The sequence below is a fragment of the Adiantum capillus-veneris genome, chromosome 11 (assembly GCF_014529385.1).
Source record: "Adiantum capillus-veneris isolate H3 chromosome 11, ASM1452938v2, whole genome shotgun sequence".
In the NCBI taxonomy this organism is placed as follows: domain Eukaryota; kingdom Viridiplantae; phylum Streptophyta; class Polypodiopsida; order Polypodiales; family Pteridaceae; genus Adiantum; species Adiantum capillus-veneris.
In genome coordinates, this window is record NC_140941.1 from 131,099,612 (window position 1) to 131,116,515 (window position 16,904).

Below are 16,904 nucleotides of genomic sequence, written 5' to 3' on the forward strand. Positions count from 1 at the left end.
ATTAATCAACTATAGAGGGATGATGATGCAGTAGCATAGCCAAATCAGCATGTGATAAAGTATACTAATGAGCTACTACAACTTTCAATGGAAACTTTAGAGATCCTTGAGAAAGACCTAGCCAACAAAGCAACCTTTGAACCCCACTTTCGAGAGATGATGGAAATACTGTTTGAGGCTCGGATCAAGGCCAATCGACCAAATCTAGCTAGTTGGATTCACATGATGTCAATTTGTCACAAGCTGGCCTGAGCCATACTTACCAGAAGAAAGAAGAGACTTTATGATCTTGACATGAAGACCTGGAATGTGCTGACACCCTACAAAGTGGAGATGATGACTGAGTGCAGGGAGTAGTTGGAGCAAAAGGCCATTTATTGAATCATCCAAAAGGAGAATACTGATTCCAACGCTCCAAAAGCGATAAGCAAGGAAACTCCCATTTCCACCCTAGATAGCCGACTCTAAAGAAAGCTCCAGATAAACGAAAGCGCAAACGTTGACATTAGTGCACTATTTGGAATTTTGAAAATATGCCAAAATTCAAAGAAAGGAGAGGAGGATGTAGATAGTGGAAACTTGCCGTATACAGGCGCTTGCACATAGTTGGTACGGTATTTATCAAAATTAATTACTGTAGTAACTATATCAGTGCTACGTACAATCAATTAGAACCCAGTTCGAGTACCCATAAATAGGACCTGCTAGCTACTTCATTTTGAAGGTCTATCATTCCCGGAGCTAACCTGATCATTGAGTTGTTGCTCTTATTGTCGTCATGCTCTATTGTAATCAATACTCGATGCCAATTATACTTCTGCTCCATTATATCAGCTCTAGTGCTGGGTGTCCATTATTTAAATTTGTACTTTCAGTTTAGTTCGTCTCATTTCCATGTTCACCTAAAGTCTAAATATGTGATGTGTCTATTTGATTTGATATTTGACTCTAAATTTCTAACCTAGAATAGTTGTTAGAAGTGACTAGCTCATTCCATAGCCTATAGAGTGTCCATTCGCTCGCCCATAGTCTTGAGCATATGTCGTAATCAATCACTCCATGAGACAACATCCCAAATAGGAAACAATTAGACACTTTCTATGCTGTTTGCAAAAACACTTGGCATAAATGTCGTTGAAAGCAATACAAGGCACAACATTATTTTAAGAGCCCTCACCCATTTAGCATTTTGTGCAATGTTGCCCTCAAGATGCAAGTAATTGTTCACCCATGTTAACATTTTGCATACTGATGTAGGCCTTCAGAATAGAAGTATTAGACGATTGCATTTGGAGAGAGGCACTCAATATGCATTTGATGAAAACCATCACGAGTTTCTTTGCTCTGCTCATAAAACGCAAATGCAATGTTTGCTTTTCACAACACTTCACACTTTTTATGGACGAGTCTCGTCTTTTGGGGTTAAGTTTAATTTTCAAGCCAAAAAGCTAACCACGTAAAAAGCAAAGCTTTGCTTTCTAACCACGACTTTAACGCAAATGCAATGTTCGACACTAGTTTTGGGGTTAAGTTAAATTTTCAAGCCAAAAAGGCTAACGACGTAAAAAGCAAAGCTTTGCTTTCACATACACTTGAAGGCATTGTGAACGTCTCGCGCTTCTTCTTTTGAGTTGCCTGTCATCAAGGAAGCAAACTTTGGTGAGCTTGCGTCGTTCTTTCTCCTGTTTTCGACTGCGGATTGTGGAATAGGACGTGCAAAAGGACTCTTTGTGGTCTCTACCATCAATTCTCTCGTTCTTGCCCTGCTTTTGGGTTCTTTGTTTTTGAAGCCTTTTGAAAGCAAAGTCACCTTGCGCGGAAGATACATAGCAGAGCAGATGTTAAGGATGCCATGGGACGTAAAATACTAACTATTGCAGGTCTTTAAGCGTCTGAACACCCACATACATTGTCATAGGGCACTCTTAGCCAGATTTTTTGCCATTGGGGGCTTCAACATGGATGGAGGCAATGCCTTAACAGGTGGGCCGGAAAGCAGAAAGAAGAAAGTTGCTTATTTCTACGACCCAGATGTTGGCAATTATTACTATGGGCAGGGGCATCCTATGAAACCCCATCGCATTCGCATGACACATTCACTTCTGGTGCAATATGGGCTTGATCGGAAGATGGAAATGCTGAAGCCTCTTCCTGCTCGTATTAGCGACCTCTGCCGTTTTCATGCGGATGATTACATTTCATTCTTAAAGTCGGTCACTCCAGAGACTCAACATGAGCAGACGAGACAACTAAAAAGGTTCAATGTTGGTGAAGACTGCCCGGTTTTTGATGGTCTTTACTCGTTCTGTCAAACTTATGCGGGCGGCTCTGTGGGTGGCGCAGTGCGACTCAATCATAACCATGCCGATATTGCCATTAACTGGTCTGGTGGTTTGCATCATGCCAAAAAGTGTGAAGCATCTGGCTTTTGCTATGTTAACGATATAGTGCTTGCTATATTGGAGCTTTTAAAATATCACCCGGTATGTGTATGATTTATTGGAGCATGCATATATGCATTAATTTTCCCCATGTTGCATTATTAATTCTTAGCCCTTCCTTGAATTGCTAATAGTTGCAGATTATTTCATTAACCTCAAGCACAATGTTTTGTTGTAAAGCCGTCTCACCATCATGTATCTGATTGTGTTACAAATTGGAGATGTGATGCAGCGTGTGTTATACATAGATATTGACATACACCATGGGGATGGAGTGGAGGAGGCATTCTATACAACAGATAGAGTGATGACGGTATCATTTCATAAATTTGGCGACTACTTTCCTGGTACAGGTGATCTTAAGGACATTGGTCACGGCAGTGGGAAGTATTACTCCTTGAATGTGCCCCTTAAAGATGGAATAGATGATGAGGCTTACCAATTTCTTTTCAAGCCTATTATATCCAAAGTAATGGAGGTGTTTCAGCCTGGTGCAGTGGTGCTGCAATGTGGAGCGGACTCACTTTCAGGTGATAGGCTTGGTTGCTTTAACCTTTCTATCAAGGGCCATGCAGAATGTGTTCGTTTCATGCGTTCATTCAATGTTCCATTGCTTTTACTGGGAGGGGGTGGTTATACCATCCGCAACGTTGCACGATGTTGGTGTTACGAGGTTTGTCTATCTTAGATATGTTACTAGTTAGGAATCAAATCTAGGGTTTATGTGAATGCTGAATCTTGGGTTTATGTGACTTGATACAGACAGCAGTCGCTGTAGGAGTAGAGCTTGAGGACAAGATGCCTCTTAATGACTATTATGAATACTTTGGGCCCGACTATACCTTGCATGTCGCTCCGAGTAATATGGAAAATCAGAACAACCGAATATATCTGGAATATATTAGAAGCAAACTTCTTGAAAATTTGTCAATGTTAAGCCATGCTCCAAGTGCACAATTCCAAGAACGTCCTCCAGATACTGAAATGGCAGAAATGGCAAGTCCCTGTTTACAGTTTTAAAGTAGAACATTGTCAATGTTCTTGTTTTTGCTTGGGAGCTTTGAAAGTCTTTAACCTTAACTTCCTTTACTTATGCTCAGGAGGAAGATGAAGAGGATATGGATGGTCACAATGGAAGTGGAGAGCTCTCTGATGTTGATACAGAAGAGAATGAGTTGAAAATCTTTAAGAGCACAGACATTAAAGATCCTTTACGTACCAGGTCAGATTACTATTGAAGAGCTCCATTTTACCCTTTGGCACCCTGATTGAAAATTGTTCCATGGTCTTTATGACGCATTGATTATGGAAAAGCATGTTCATTCTGGTGTTGTCATTGTCTTTTGAGCCCTTAAGATATTTCAAACTCCCTTGGGTTTGGAAGTTGATATCTGCCTTCAACCGGAACATGCCAATCTCAGTATTATCCGTGTAGCTATGTCAGTTTTTGTAAGTAATTAATTTATTTGCTATAAAATAATTATTTAAATAGTTGTGTGCACACCATAATAGATCTAGTAGTTCTAGGGCCTTTGGTGCGCCTAAACATAGGCCAGAGCACCTCGGGGAGGTCCTAACAGAAAATACCCTGAAGCCCTAGTGATTGGGAAATCGGGCCTTCAAAAAGAGGTAAATAGTAGCCTCATAATTTTAGGCTCAAAAACTTACGCACGTCGGTGCGAGCACAGGAATAAGATGGGGTCCTTAGAATAGTGATCCTAAGGCCAGGAATTTTTTTTGACAAGGTCTTAGGGTTAGCCAATTAAACTGAGGTTAATTATTTGTGCCCGGGCCAAATGGTTAGGCAAGTCCAAACAGATGGTGCAGGAGCAGTGCCTACGTTGTGCTAGGAGTAGTTGACGTTTATAAGTAGCATTCATGTGTGCAGTTGTGAGTGAATTACACATTTTATTAGTGATGTGGTAAACTTTTAAAGTTAAAAGTTGAATGGTTTTTAAGTTATAAGGTAAGTGTGCCAAGTGGCACACTTACCCATGCAAACTCTCTCTCTCTCTCTCTCTCTCTCTCTCTCTCTCTCTCTCTCTCTCTCATCTCCTAGCGCCCCCTTTGTCTACTTAAGAGCAGCCCCTCCTCCTCATGGGGAGGTTGGTAGTGCACCTACCCCCCCTATTGTGAGTATGCTCTACGCGATGGAGCTCTCCGTTGAAGCTTGAGAGCAGCCCCTTGCGACGTATGTGGTAGCTTTGAGCTCCCATAGTCTAGAACAAGGCTCTCACAGCCATAGGCACTCTCTCTAGTAGTTTTGTCGAAAAACGTTAGAGAATACTCTTTTTTTCTCAAGTGTATTGGCTGTAAATTCTCTGTTTTCAGCCCTTAATCACCTATCTTAGAGTGATTTTTCAGCAAAGCTCTCATAGAATCTCAATCTTCTTTGTCATTCCTACACATACACAAAGCTTGGTGCAATTCCATTTCAGCATTGTTAGTGCTCAGGTAACAATTTCAGGTTATGTGCAGAGAATTACAGTAAGCATATGTGTGTGTTTTGCGTGTTTCTCCCTTGTGTTAATTGCAGGAATGACTATGTACGAAGGTGACTACTTAGCAGAAGATAGACTCTCTTCTTTGAGAGCTTCCGAGGAGATTTGTGGAAGGTAGACTCTCGCTTATGAGAGCTTCCCAAAATCTCACAGAAGAGGGGAAAAGTCCCCTTAGCAGTTAGAGAGTAGTTCTCTTACTCTCTCAGTCAGAAGTAGAAAAAGGACAAGAAAGAATAGAGGACGGCCATTTGCCATAAAGATATTCTCTTTATGGGTGGAGACCAACCCATTTTCTGGTCTCCAATGATGTGTCGAGCTCTCTCTCTCTCTCTCTCTCTCTCTCTCTCTCCCCCCTCAATTCTCTTGAGTATTTGAATTGCATTTAAAAGTTAGTTTACGCTTTTGTCTTTTGTGACACTGGTATCAAAGCAAGGTCATCTCCCTCTTTCTCAAGGGATTGACGACTATTGGCAGACTGCAAAACTGGAAGGACGTGAGTTAGAGTTCACTCTCCTCCAGCAGCAAGTGGTAGAGTTGCAGAAAGCTCTCTTATCCAGAACTTCAGAAGATTCTTCATACCCTTGAAAAAGGGAAGGAGAAAATGCCATTGGAGTCGGGAGAAATCTCGCAGAACCCAAAGGGACAAGAGCATAAGAAAGGCCCTCTAGTCGGAACCTCCCGCATGCACGAGAGTTTTATTCCGCAGAAGCCAAATATACCAAAACCTCAGAAAGATCCTCTAGTTGGAACCTCCCGCATGCACGAGAGTCAGAATAAGCCTCCAGAACGTCATGTGCGGTTTAATGCAAAGGTTCAAGAACTGATTCCTCTTGATTCTTCTCAGTTTTCTTCATGAAAGATTTGGATGATATAGTTTCTCCAAAAGACATGTTCCTTGAAGATCCAATGCAGCGGGAAGTGCAATCGAAGGAAAGGGCTCTTGTCAACAAGGAGTCTAAACACAAAGAGGAGGAGTATCATAAGAAGCACTGTAGGTAGTGTTCGAGTGAGCAGTGGAAGGTGGGGAGAGAAAGAGAGAGACAATGGCGATCAACACATAGAGACAGATGGAAAAGGCTGGCAAGCCTCAATAACTCCAGATAGCAAAACTGTTATGTACAAGACAAGATAAATGGGAGAGTGCAAACCCCCCCCCCTCCTATATATAGGAGAATAGGGGTAGGTAGGGCAAACCAAGAAATTTAACGACCATGCACAAAAAATCCCCATGAATATGGAAAAATTGGAAAAGGACCAGTATAGGTCCGGCCGGGCAAAGTGTTGAGCAAAACCCTAAATGTGCCTGAAGATCCCTGTCCAGCAGGTGTATGGGTGGCCAACCCACAACCAAGGGCTAATGCACGTGATACGTGCGAAGCTTGTAGGTAGGTGCGAAGCATTTGGAGATGAAGAATCTAACACCCCCCCTCAACGACAGATGCAGAGTCGCTGAGGAAGAAGATGCAACATGTGTGGAAAATTTAGAGTGTGAAAAGAAGAAGCGCCAGCCAAACAAAATGACGAACCGTCCAACACCAATGTGATGATGACCAAAGTGAGATCAAGCTGATCAAGTCGCACGAGGAAGCTGATGGAGAGGCTAACAACATAATAATTCGCTGAAGAGGATATACATGAGGATAAGATGGAAGCCTAGCAGGGAGCTCATCGGTGGAGGTCAGCAAAAGAGAGAGTCGGAAGAGAGAGAACCCCCCCCCTGAAGCAGAGCACTCTGACACAAAAGGATAGAAGGCCAAGGTGGTAAACTGGCAAAATCCAAGCAAAAAGTGATCTCTATCATAAGAGGGAAGAAGGAGCTGGAGGAAACTAGAGGGGGATGCCATCGGTCTGTGAAGGGCCAGAGATGGCGGTTACAGGCGTATGTCGAGAAGGCATCCCATCCTCAGGATCTGAATTCTTCTTGCGGTCCCGCTGTTGTTTATGACATTTTGCTGCATAATGACCTTTCTTTTCACAATAGGTACAAGTAATGTCAGGGCGAGAAGGTGTACAACCAGGTCCGGACTATCCGGGAGTAGTACCACCCCCACTGGATGTAGAAACCAATGCAGTCGCTGTAACAAACTGCTGACGTGTCAAAGCCTAAAGAATGGAGTCAACGTACAGATGTGGCCGAGGGGCCTAAACCCTAAGAAGAACAAGCAACAGAAGAAGTGTCACAAAGTGATGACGTGTTGTCCGAGTGCAGAAAACCCTAACCCTAATTTCTGCCAAAAACCCTAATTTTGGAAACCCTAACTGTTGAAACCCTAATTCTGGAAACCCTAACTGTTGAAACCCTAATTCCAAAAACCCTAATGCTGAAAGCCCTAACCCTAAAACCTGCAAACCCTAATTCTGAAAACCCTAACCCTAAAACCTGCAAACCCTAATTCTGAAAATCCTAACCCTAAAACCTGCAAACCCTAATTCTGAAAACCCTAACCCTAAAACTGCAACAGCGTGGCTGATTTCCGAAAATTGCGTTGGCATGATGATGTGGCAGGCTGTACGGATTTCCGTGATTTATGCTGGCAGCTTTTGGCATTGCTTTTTGACCAGAAGCTTTTGAGTTTGAAAGCTTTTCATGTAAATTGCTTTTTGGACCAGAAGCTTTTGATTTGGAAAGCTTTTCATGTAAACTGCTTTTTAGGCCAAGGGCCTTTAAATATGAGGCTAGGGCTCATTCTCTGGCATGCTTCAGTACGAAGGTGCAGAGTCTGGAGTACCGGCTTGTACTGTGTTGATGCAATATAAAGAAATACCGAAAGGGGCGCCAAGGTTTGGGGCCAATACTCTCTGGGGTGGAATTCCGCCACTCCGTGTCGCATGTCGTCTCTCTCTCCATTTCAGTTCAGTTGTTATTTGAAGTGTTAAAAGTGTGTTCAGTCTGTTCTTTTCTATTGGCACGTGGTGCCCGCCTTGTGACAGTGGTATCAGAGTATCAGCCGTGTGATTTTCTGAAAGCATACCGGTCCCACAAAAGAGCAGACAGAGCTTGATATCTTCGCCCTCCAACCCGGACTTATTAGCCACTCCCACCCTTACTTCATCGTGCATCAGGCGCGCTCCCATCTTCACCGCAGTGTCTTACAGGGCATAAGCCAATTAAGATCACTTGCAAGAGAAGGATCCAGATTTGTTTCAAGTCACTGTTTTTCTCAGAAGCAGTGCTATGCAGATGTTGATATCTATAGCTACCAAGCAGCATACTCCAAGTACTTGAGAGTGGGGTATCCTGAAATGCTTGCCATGGAAACCCTAGCAGATTATAACTTGAAGTTTCTCGACATCTCCCAGTAGATGTCTCTTCACGAGCAGATGAACTTGGAGACCGAGTGCGATTGCTATCTTGGGACTACCATCGCTGCCAAAGAAACACTGTTTGTCCAAGAGCTGATGGACCATGCTGTGCTTGGCTACGACCTTATGGAAGAAACCTAACTCTACTTTTTTGGTGCAGGTTTCAGGATGGAAAGTCAATCGACTTTTCGAGCTCGACTTATGTCGAGATTGCTTTTTAAGTTTGAGTTCTGTTTGAGCTTGTTTGGTGATCCTGTTTGGAATTTGTTTGAAATGGATGGTATCTGTTTTGGTGCCGATTTGAATTGTTTGACTCTGGTTTGATACTGGTTTCAATGATTGGTGATTTTACTCCCGGGTGGAGAAGTGATAAATACTGTTTTGGTATTGTTTGAACCTCGGAACGACGCAGGCTGATGCTTGGGGAGCGTTTCGTTGTATGTTTGAAAACCTCCGAACGACGCAGGCCGATGCCTGGGGAGCGTTTGGTTGTATGCTCGTAAAATAATTGTTGTTGTAACTCCCGGCCCGGACCTGGATGGTTATGCGGGAGGAGTATTAAGAAGTCTGAGCAGTGGTTACTCTCAGCACCTCCAAACGACGCAGGTTGCGGTTTGGGGGGCGTTTGGTTGTAAAAGGCCTCTATATCTCCCGGCCCGGACCTTTTTAGGTTATGCGGGAGGAGTGATAAGGGAGTCGATGAATATCTCACGGCCCGGACCTTGTTAGGTTATGCGGGAGGAGTGTTCATTGGCGGCTTTATGTTTCTATGTCTTGTAACATGCATATGTGAGCATTTGTGTTGCATTGTGATGTGCCAACCACTGAATATTCCTAATTGGATGAGATTGCCTGGATATGTAATTTTAGTGCATCAAGACATTCGAGGAAGATCAATACGGTCTGGGTGTGATGGCTAATTTTACTACGCCGGAATATCAAGAGTTCCGATCTGGATGAAAGGAGAAGCTAACTCCTTGATCAAAACAACCGATAGGAGCAGCTAACTCCTTGATCAAAAGAGCGGAAAGGAGAAGCTAACTCCTTAATAAAAAGAGCAAACTGATTGTCCCTCGGAATCTCCCTTGGAAATTTTTGAGCTAACTTGAGTTGTTTTACAGATATGCTGTAATCGTGGATGATTACTCTCTTTCGAGAAGGGGAGATGTAACAAACTGCGGACGTGTCAAAGCCTAAAGAATGGAGTCAACGTACAGATGTGGCCGAGGGGCCTAAACCCTAAGAAGAACAAGCAACAGAAGAAGTGTCACAAAGTGATGACGTGGTTGCCCGAGTGCAGAAAACCCTAACCCTAGTTTTTGCCAAAAACCCTAATTGTTGAAACCCTAATTCCAAAAACCCTAATTTTGGAAACCCTAACTGCTGAAACCCTAATGTTGGAAACCCTAACCCTAAAACCTGCAAACCCTAATTCTGAAAACCCTAACCCTAAAACCTGCAAACCCTAATCTTGAAAACCCTAACCCTAAAACCTACAAACCCTAATTTTTGAAACCCTAACCCTAAAACTGTAACAGCGTGGCTGATTTCCGAAAATTGTGTTGGCATGATGACGTGGTAGGCTGTACGGATTTCCGTGATTTACGTTGGCAGCTTTTGGCATTGCTTTTTGACCAGAAGCTTTTGAGTTTGAAAGCTTTTCATGTAAACTGCTTTTTGGATCAAAAGCTTTTGATTTTGAAAGCTTTTCATGTAAACTGCTTTTTAGGCCAAGGGCCTTTAAATATGAGGCTAGGGCTCATTCTATGGCATGCTTCAGTACGAAGGTGCAGAGTCTGGAGTACCGGCTTGTACTGTGTTGATGCAATATAAAGAAATACCGAAAGGGGCGCCAAGGTTTGGGGCCAATACTCTCTGGGGTGGAATTCCGCCACTCCGTGTCGCGTGTTGTCTCTCTCTCCATTTCAGTTCAGTTGTTATTTGAAGTGTTAAAAGTGTGTTCAGTCTGTTCTTTTCTATTGGCACGTGGTGCCCGCCTTGTGACAGTTGCACCCGCAAAGGCTGCTGAGGTGGCTCTGTCCTGAATGCGCGAAGCTATTTGTTGCACAACGGGTAAGAGCTCCTCCCAAGTGATAGGAGTAGGGCGCGTAGAAATAGTAAGTGATCGGAATAAGGAATTATAAGCGTCAGGAAGCTTGAGCAGCCACCGAGTTGCCATGCCCTTGGAAGAGATCTGGTGACCGCAAGTTGCGAGCTCATCACGGAGCAGAAGCATGCGGGATATGAAGTCGTGGATAGTCGGAAATGACGAGACCTGTAAGTCCATCAAAGTCTTTCCGAGAGCGAGGATCCTTCCGGGTGTCTTCGCCTCGTACATGTTGCAAAGGAAACCCCATACCTCATGTGTAGTGGTTGAGAGCGTAAAGACGTCAACACGCTATCCGCACAGTTAATGGGTAAGAAAGAGTAAACTTTGTGATGGTTCAGATTCCACTGATCCACCATAGGACCATGAGAAGAAGTAGATAAGAAGCCAACACGTGTAACAACAGAAGAAGTGGTAGCTAATGATGTCGATGTAGGAGCACCAGATGCAGGAGCAAGGCCGGGACACACGGCATTGGAAGGATCGGTAAGCCAGTCCCAAAGGTCAAACTTCATAAGCATCACCATGATCTTCATCTTCTAGACGACAAAGTTGGGAGTCGTCGAGCTTTTCGTCAGGAGGAAAGATGGGCATGGCTGGGAGTGTTGCCATAGCTACAGACAAAAAATCAGCAGAGAAGTCTGGTGTGTAAAATCAGAAACAAAGGTGAGGATAGGATCAGAAAACCATACCGGATAGAACGCCAAAGGACTGCAAAGAAGAGGGTTAGTGACGGGAGAGGCAAGGGAAACCGGAAGGGATGCCGATGAAGCAAAGTCGAGGTGCTGTCCAAACTTGAAATCTCAGCAAAAGGGAGCTGGAAACTCTGCGAGAAACGCCGGGGTTTGAGCAAAACGCCAGGTGATGAACACCGGATGCCGAGAAGGTAAGGGGAGGGCTGCAAATGCACCAAAACAGGCTGAAAATCAGCAATGAGGTGATTGGGAAGATGCCAGAAAGGTCATGTGATGGCGCAGTTGCTACAAAAAACGCTAGGCCAAGGTGCTGGCTGAAAAATGTTGATTCAAGGAAGGGGCAACAGGTGGCGATCAAGGTAGAGGGAGAGAGAGCGATAACAGAGAGGTTGCAGAAGCAGATGCAGATCCCAAAACTCTAGGGCTGAAGCAAAAACGCAGGTCTCAAAAAAAAATGCTAGTAGATCTGAGCAGTTCTTCGCGATGGCAGATCCAAGCCTAGAGCTATGATACCTTGTCAGAGTGAGTAGCGGAAGGTGGAGAGAGAAAGAGAGACAATGGTGATCAAGAAATAGAGATAGATGAAAAAGGAAGAGTCAAGCTTTGCACATTCTTTTGGACGCATGGCATGATCAAAAGCCATCTATTGATCACATGCGCATTTTTGACTATTTGGCTTATGCTTTGTCGAAAGGGGCGCCAGACTTTGGGGCCAATACCTCTGGGCACGGAACTACGCTGGGCCGTGTCGACCCTCTCTCTCTCTCTCTCTCTCTCTCTCTCTCTCTCTCTCTCTCTCTCTCTCTCTCTCAAAGTTCAGAGATTATGGAGTTTCTGTTCGTGTGTTGCTATCGATTTCTCGCTTGGAGTATCCAAGCCTGTTACAGTGGTATCAGAGCACAAAAAGATTCTTCTACAGAGGATCCGATCCTTTTGCTAGCACATGCAGGGTTTTTTCGAAAGAATCTTTGTGTCCCGACCTTGGACTTATTAGCCACTCCCACCCTTACTTCATCGCACATCGGGCGCGTTCCCGTCTTCATCGCTCTGTCAAGCCGTTAAGAATCCCAAATTACACATGGGTTCTCGTGAAGAATTTGATGGAGATAACACCTCTTAACAGGCAGGCAAAAGAAAAGTGGAAATCCGACGCGGAAACTGAAGAAAAGAATGAAGATTTGCACAGATTCTTGGTGGAAAATTTTGCATGGGCAGAGTACGAAAGTCAACTACACGTTGACTCATGTGTGAAAAGATCGATGAAGTACTCCAGAGACCTGAGACTTGCAAAACACGTGAAGAATTACCCGATTGATGAGATTTACTCGAGATTGCTTTTCTCTCAGGTTAGGAGGAAAGTTGAACGGACAGACGAGTGCAAAAAATGCAGAACCTGTGCTCGTAGGAAGAGCCAGACAGAACTCTTGAAATGAAGACGAACCAGAGAACCACCAGAAGGTAAGCTTGAGAGTTACAGAGCAGCAGCCGAGTGTGGAAGAAAAGGAAAGATGAAAGCAGAACTGGTATCACATTGCGCGTGGGGACCGACCCGAATCAGATGAACGAAAGCACAAATTTTTGCCGCACATGGGGCAAAGTGAAAGATTAGGAAGCCCTCATTTTCTTTGATGGAGGAGCCAAGGCCAACTTCATTGACGGCTCGACTTAGAATTACACTCGATAGGCTAAGGCCACCGGCGGAGGCAGTTCTAGAGGCACCTGGACAGGATGTTTCCATTACACCTGTCATTGGCAAACTGTGTTTGTATTGTCAGGGGTATTTAGGGCACGAGGACTTTTATATTATGCCTTTGGAAGGGTGTGATGTCCTCCTAGGAATCCCTTAGTAACACAAGAACAACCCCGTGGTTGACTATCGGGCTAAGATAGTGATTTTGACAAATGAGAAGGGCAAAGAGATTGTACTTGTCGAAATCCAGTTTTCGTGACTCGATTTTATTGAAGTAACTGAATGACGATTGGAGGTCGAATATGTTTGACCTCGAAAAGGAGTGACAATATTTTTTTTGCAAGCTCAGGCTACTATTTCTCTGAGGGCGTACCAGGCGAGTTGCCTCCTTCACGCCCTGAAGATCACATGATTGATTCCTGGTAGTACACCACCAAACCGGCCACCTTACAGAGTTAGCCGAGGCCAAAATAAAGAAACAATGAACATAACAGATTTCCACATTACGAGGATCTATGATATACTCGACAAACTTGAGAATTCTACTTGCCAAATTGATATGAAGTGGTTATCATCAGATCTGAATTGCTCCTGGAGACGTCTACAATACAGCTTTCAGGACGACTTTTGGGACTTTCAAAGAGTTTTACAGGCACTGCGGAAGCATAAATTGGTTATAAATGTGAAAAAAAGAGCGAATTTTTCTTTCCTAAGATACACTTTTGGGGACATATTGTCTCAGTAGTAGGGGTAAGATGGACCTGACCAAAATTGAGACTATTCGTTATTGGCCTGATTTGACGAATGTTCATGAGGTTCGAAGCTTATCTGGGCTTGTGCTCATATTATTGGTGGTTCATTCGGAAATTTGCAAAGATAGTTTCTCCTTTGCATATGCTGAATCAGAAAGGAGTTCCTTTTATTTGGGATCGACAGAGATTGTAGCCTTTGAGACTCTCAAAGAAAAGTTGACTACTTGACTTGTGTTGGCCTTACCAGACTTGCAAAAGCCATTCGAAATTTACTATAGTCTGTGATGCTTATGCAGCAATCTTGATGCAAGAAGGCCATGTAATTGCTTATGAGAGACGTTTTTACGTCCTGAAATGGTTGCATAGATATATGAAAAAGAGCTATTGGGAGTGATCCATACTCTTACTCAGTGGCGACACTAGTTACTTGAAGGTGATTATACAGTCCTTGTGGATCATCAAAGTTTGCGCTACTTCTTGTCACAGAAGCAGCTTTCGGAAAAGCAGATGTGATGGGCTACCCTCCTGTCACAGTTTCAATTCCAGATTGTCCATGTTCGAGGACATAATAATTTAGTGGCAAATACATTGTCTCGGAAGTCCTTGGTTCTGCAATTCATCACAGAAGCATCAAGGATATGATTGATCAGTATGCCACGGATCCTGACTTTCTTGATATTTTACTAGGATACAGGATGGGGAGACAATTTCAGGCTATTTTATATGGGATGGCTATTTGATGCGGAAAACGATGTTGTGTGTCACATAGCCTTTGAGGGAAAAGGTTTTGACACAGTGCCATTGTCCACCTTTTACAAGCCACCGCGGCATAGATACCAGCTTGAAGGGTGTGGAGCGTTACTTCTTTTGGCCGAGGCTTAAAAAGGACGTGGATGACTTTGTTCGCAATTGTTTAGTATGCTAAATGGTCAAGTTTTGACTTGCATAAGGCACACGGACTCTTACAGCCTTTACCCATTCCCACCCGCCCCTGGGAAAGCATTGCGATGGATTTCAACGTTGATCTCCCCAAGATTCAAAGTGGGTATGATGGCATTTGGACAGTCATCGACAGATTCAGTAAACATGCCGACTTCATTCCGGTAAAGAAAATAGTTAAGCCCGATCATTTGGCGAAATTGTTTGTTTCACAGATTTTCTGTATGTTTGTCATGCTTGAGTTCTTTGTTTCAGACAGAGATCCCCGGTTTACTAGGTTCTTTTGGAGGGCAATCCGGGAGAACATTGGCACGTGAAGTCTTATAGCTCGATTAGACGACTATATGGGAAAAGTATTTGCCCTTGGTGGAGTTTGCCTACAACAACACATGGGGAAGGCGCCATTTGAAGTATTTGAGGGTGCCGAGCAGATTCGTCAATTTCCTAGGCACCAAAGATAAGATTTGTTTAGAGCATACTTTTTGAAAATGTCTAGAAGACATGGAAGGCCATCTAGCCGTTCAGAGGAGGAGAGCTTGTTCTCTTTTGACAATGACCAGATCAACAAGGAAACCAAGGAGTTCAAGGGAGTCACATCGTCAGGTTGAGCCGTTGTCACGCTATTAGGACACCCATTGAGCCCTTGAGTTTGTACAACAGTTTGACGTCGCCTTCTCTGGAGGACGGCAAAGGAACTGTGCAGGCATGGTGATCTACTTTGTTGTTACACAAAGAAGCACATGCGACATGGTTAAAATTCTTTTTTTCACGTCAACTTGGATATTAGATAAATATGCAGAGATGTCATCTTGGCACCACTTGAACATGATAGAGAAAGATAAATTTTATGACTACTGCTAGAGGTTTTGAGATACTTATTTGCCGGTGTCTTCGTTTCGGAAGATTACTTTGAAAGACCAAATTGAGCGGTTTTGTTGTGGTTTGTCAAAAGAGAATTGAGACTATTGTCTGAACAAGAAGTCTGACTCTATTCAGTGACTTATGCAACCTGCTAAGAAACAATTTGGAACGCATGCCGGCTCATTGACTTATCTTATGGACAAGATAGTATCCACCTCAACAAAGCAAGAGTCCGCCAGATTGAAAAAGAATGAATCAAGGGAACCGGATGACAGCTCATCACAGGATTCTGGAGAATCAGAGGGTTCCGATGAACTTAGGAAACCAGATGCAAGTTCATCAAAGGATTCCACAGAAAGGGGATCAAATGATAGTGCGTCTTAGGGTTCCAATGATTGAGACTGACGTGCCAATGGACAGGGGAAGCTAAAGAAGCTACCCATAAGTCCCAGGGCACAGGGAAAGAAAGAAAAAAGGGAATCAGCTTGTAGATCAAAGATTTCCCCAGACTCGGGATAAGATTTTTTTAAAAGAAGATCAATATGATCTAGATCTGGATATTGCTTTTGCCAACGTGCATGAGGCTCTTGAGAAGTCTCAAGCACGACATAAGAAGGCAGTCGACAAGATTCGTCGCGATTAGCAGCTGAAGGAGGATGATTTGGGTGCTCTTCCGGTTTGGGAAGGCACGCCTTAGGAAACGAAAGGGAAAGGAGCAACTTTTTCCAAAGCTAAGAATGCAATATTAGGGCCCTTTCCAGATTAAAGAGAAGATAAATGATGTATCCTTCAGATTGAAGTTGCCAGAGATTTGGAAGATTCACAATGCTTTTCATGTGAGTCCGTTGAAAAATTTCAAGGGTGAGGTGCCAGTCGTTGATAGGGAACTTGAGGAGCAACCTGAAGGGAAAGAGAGTGAGCAGATACTTGTTCTGGAACAAATACTGGCTCACCAGGAAAGGAAGTGAACGACAATTCTTAGTCAAGAACTATCCGGCATTGAATGCGAAATGGATAGAGGAGGAGGACCTAGCAGATACCCCTTAGATTTGGAACTTTACCTTGACGCTTTTGGTCTAGCTTTGGCTATTCCAAGAATTTTCGAAGATTAGCAGGTTGAATCTCGTGCAGGCGGGACTGCACAAGAGAGGAGTTACTCTGCTCCTTTGTTACAGATTACCTAGAAAGAATAAAGTCTCTCATTTTCCTTTGGATTTCAGGGATACTGATGGGTTGATAGTATTCTGTTGGATGACTTTATGAAAGAAGTAGTTCGACTTGGGATCCCCGAAAATGATTTCTCGCACACAATAGTGCTTGAGGCGAATGATTGCTTGCACACGATAGTGCTTGAGTTGAAAATCTTTGTAGACATGATTGCAATATGGGATTAGTTAATCCGACATCAATGAGGTCCGAGGTGGATCTAGATGCGGTTACTAAATACGTTGTTGGCAGTCATGGTCTGAGATTTGGAATGGATTTTTCTGTGATTGATTTGTCATGTGATGTCCTGTGATGCCATGTGCAGTGATGTGACTGTCGTCTTTGTACAAGTGCTGGATTTGTATCGTCTAGTGCGTCGATACTTAGAGTCAGTGTCTATTGAACTGGT

At 43.6% G+C, this 16,904-nt stretch overlaps 1 protein-coding gene across 8 annotated transcripts in view; it reads left to right on the forward strand.

Moving 5' to 3' along the window:
• The first annotated feature begins 1,583 nt into the window (after window positions 1-1,583).
• LOC147448013 (histone deacetylase 19-like) overlaps window positions 1,584-16,904 on the forward strand; it is a 63,608-nt gene continuing 48,287 nt past the window's right edge. For 4 of the 8 annotated variants that reach the window (XM_086523911.1, XM_086523910.1, XM_086523913.1 and 1 more), the window contains exons 1-4: window positions 1,587-2,483; window positions 2,674-3,114; window positions 3,204-3,437; window positions 3,542-3,663. In XM_086523911.1, coding sequence (XP_086380037.1) covers window positions 1,959-2,483; window positions 2,674-3,114; window positions 3,204-3,437; window positions 3,542-3,663 — 1,322 coding nt within the window. In that variant the 5' untranslated portion in view covers window positions 1,587-1,958. Of the gene's footprint in view, window positions 2,484-2,673; window positions 3,115-3,203; window positions 3,438-3,541; window positions 3,664-16,904 lie in introns of all 8 variants that reach the window. The other 4 variants (XM_086523912.1, XM_086523908.1, XM_086523915.1 and 1 more) reach the window with 3 other exon arrangements.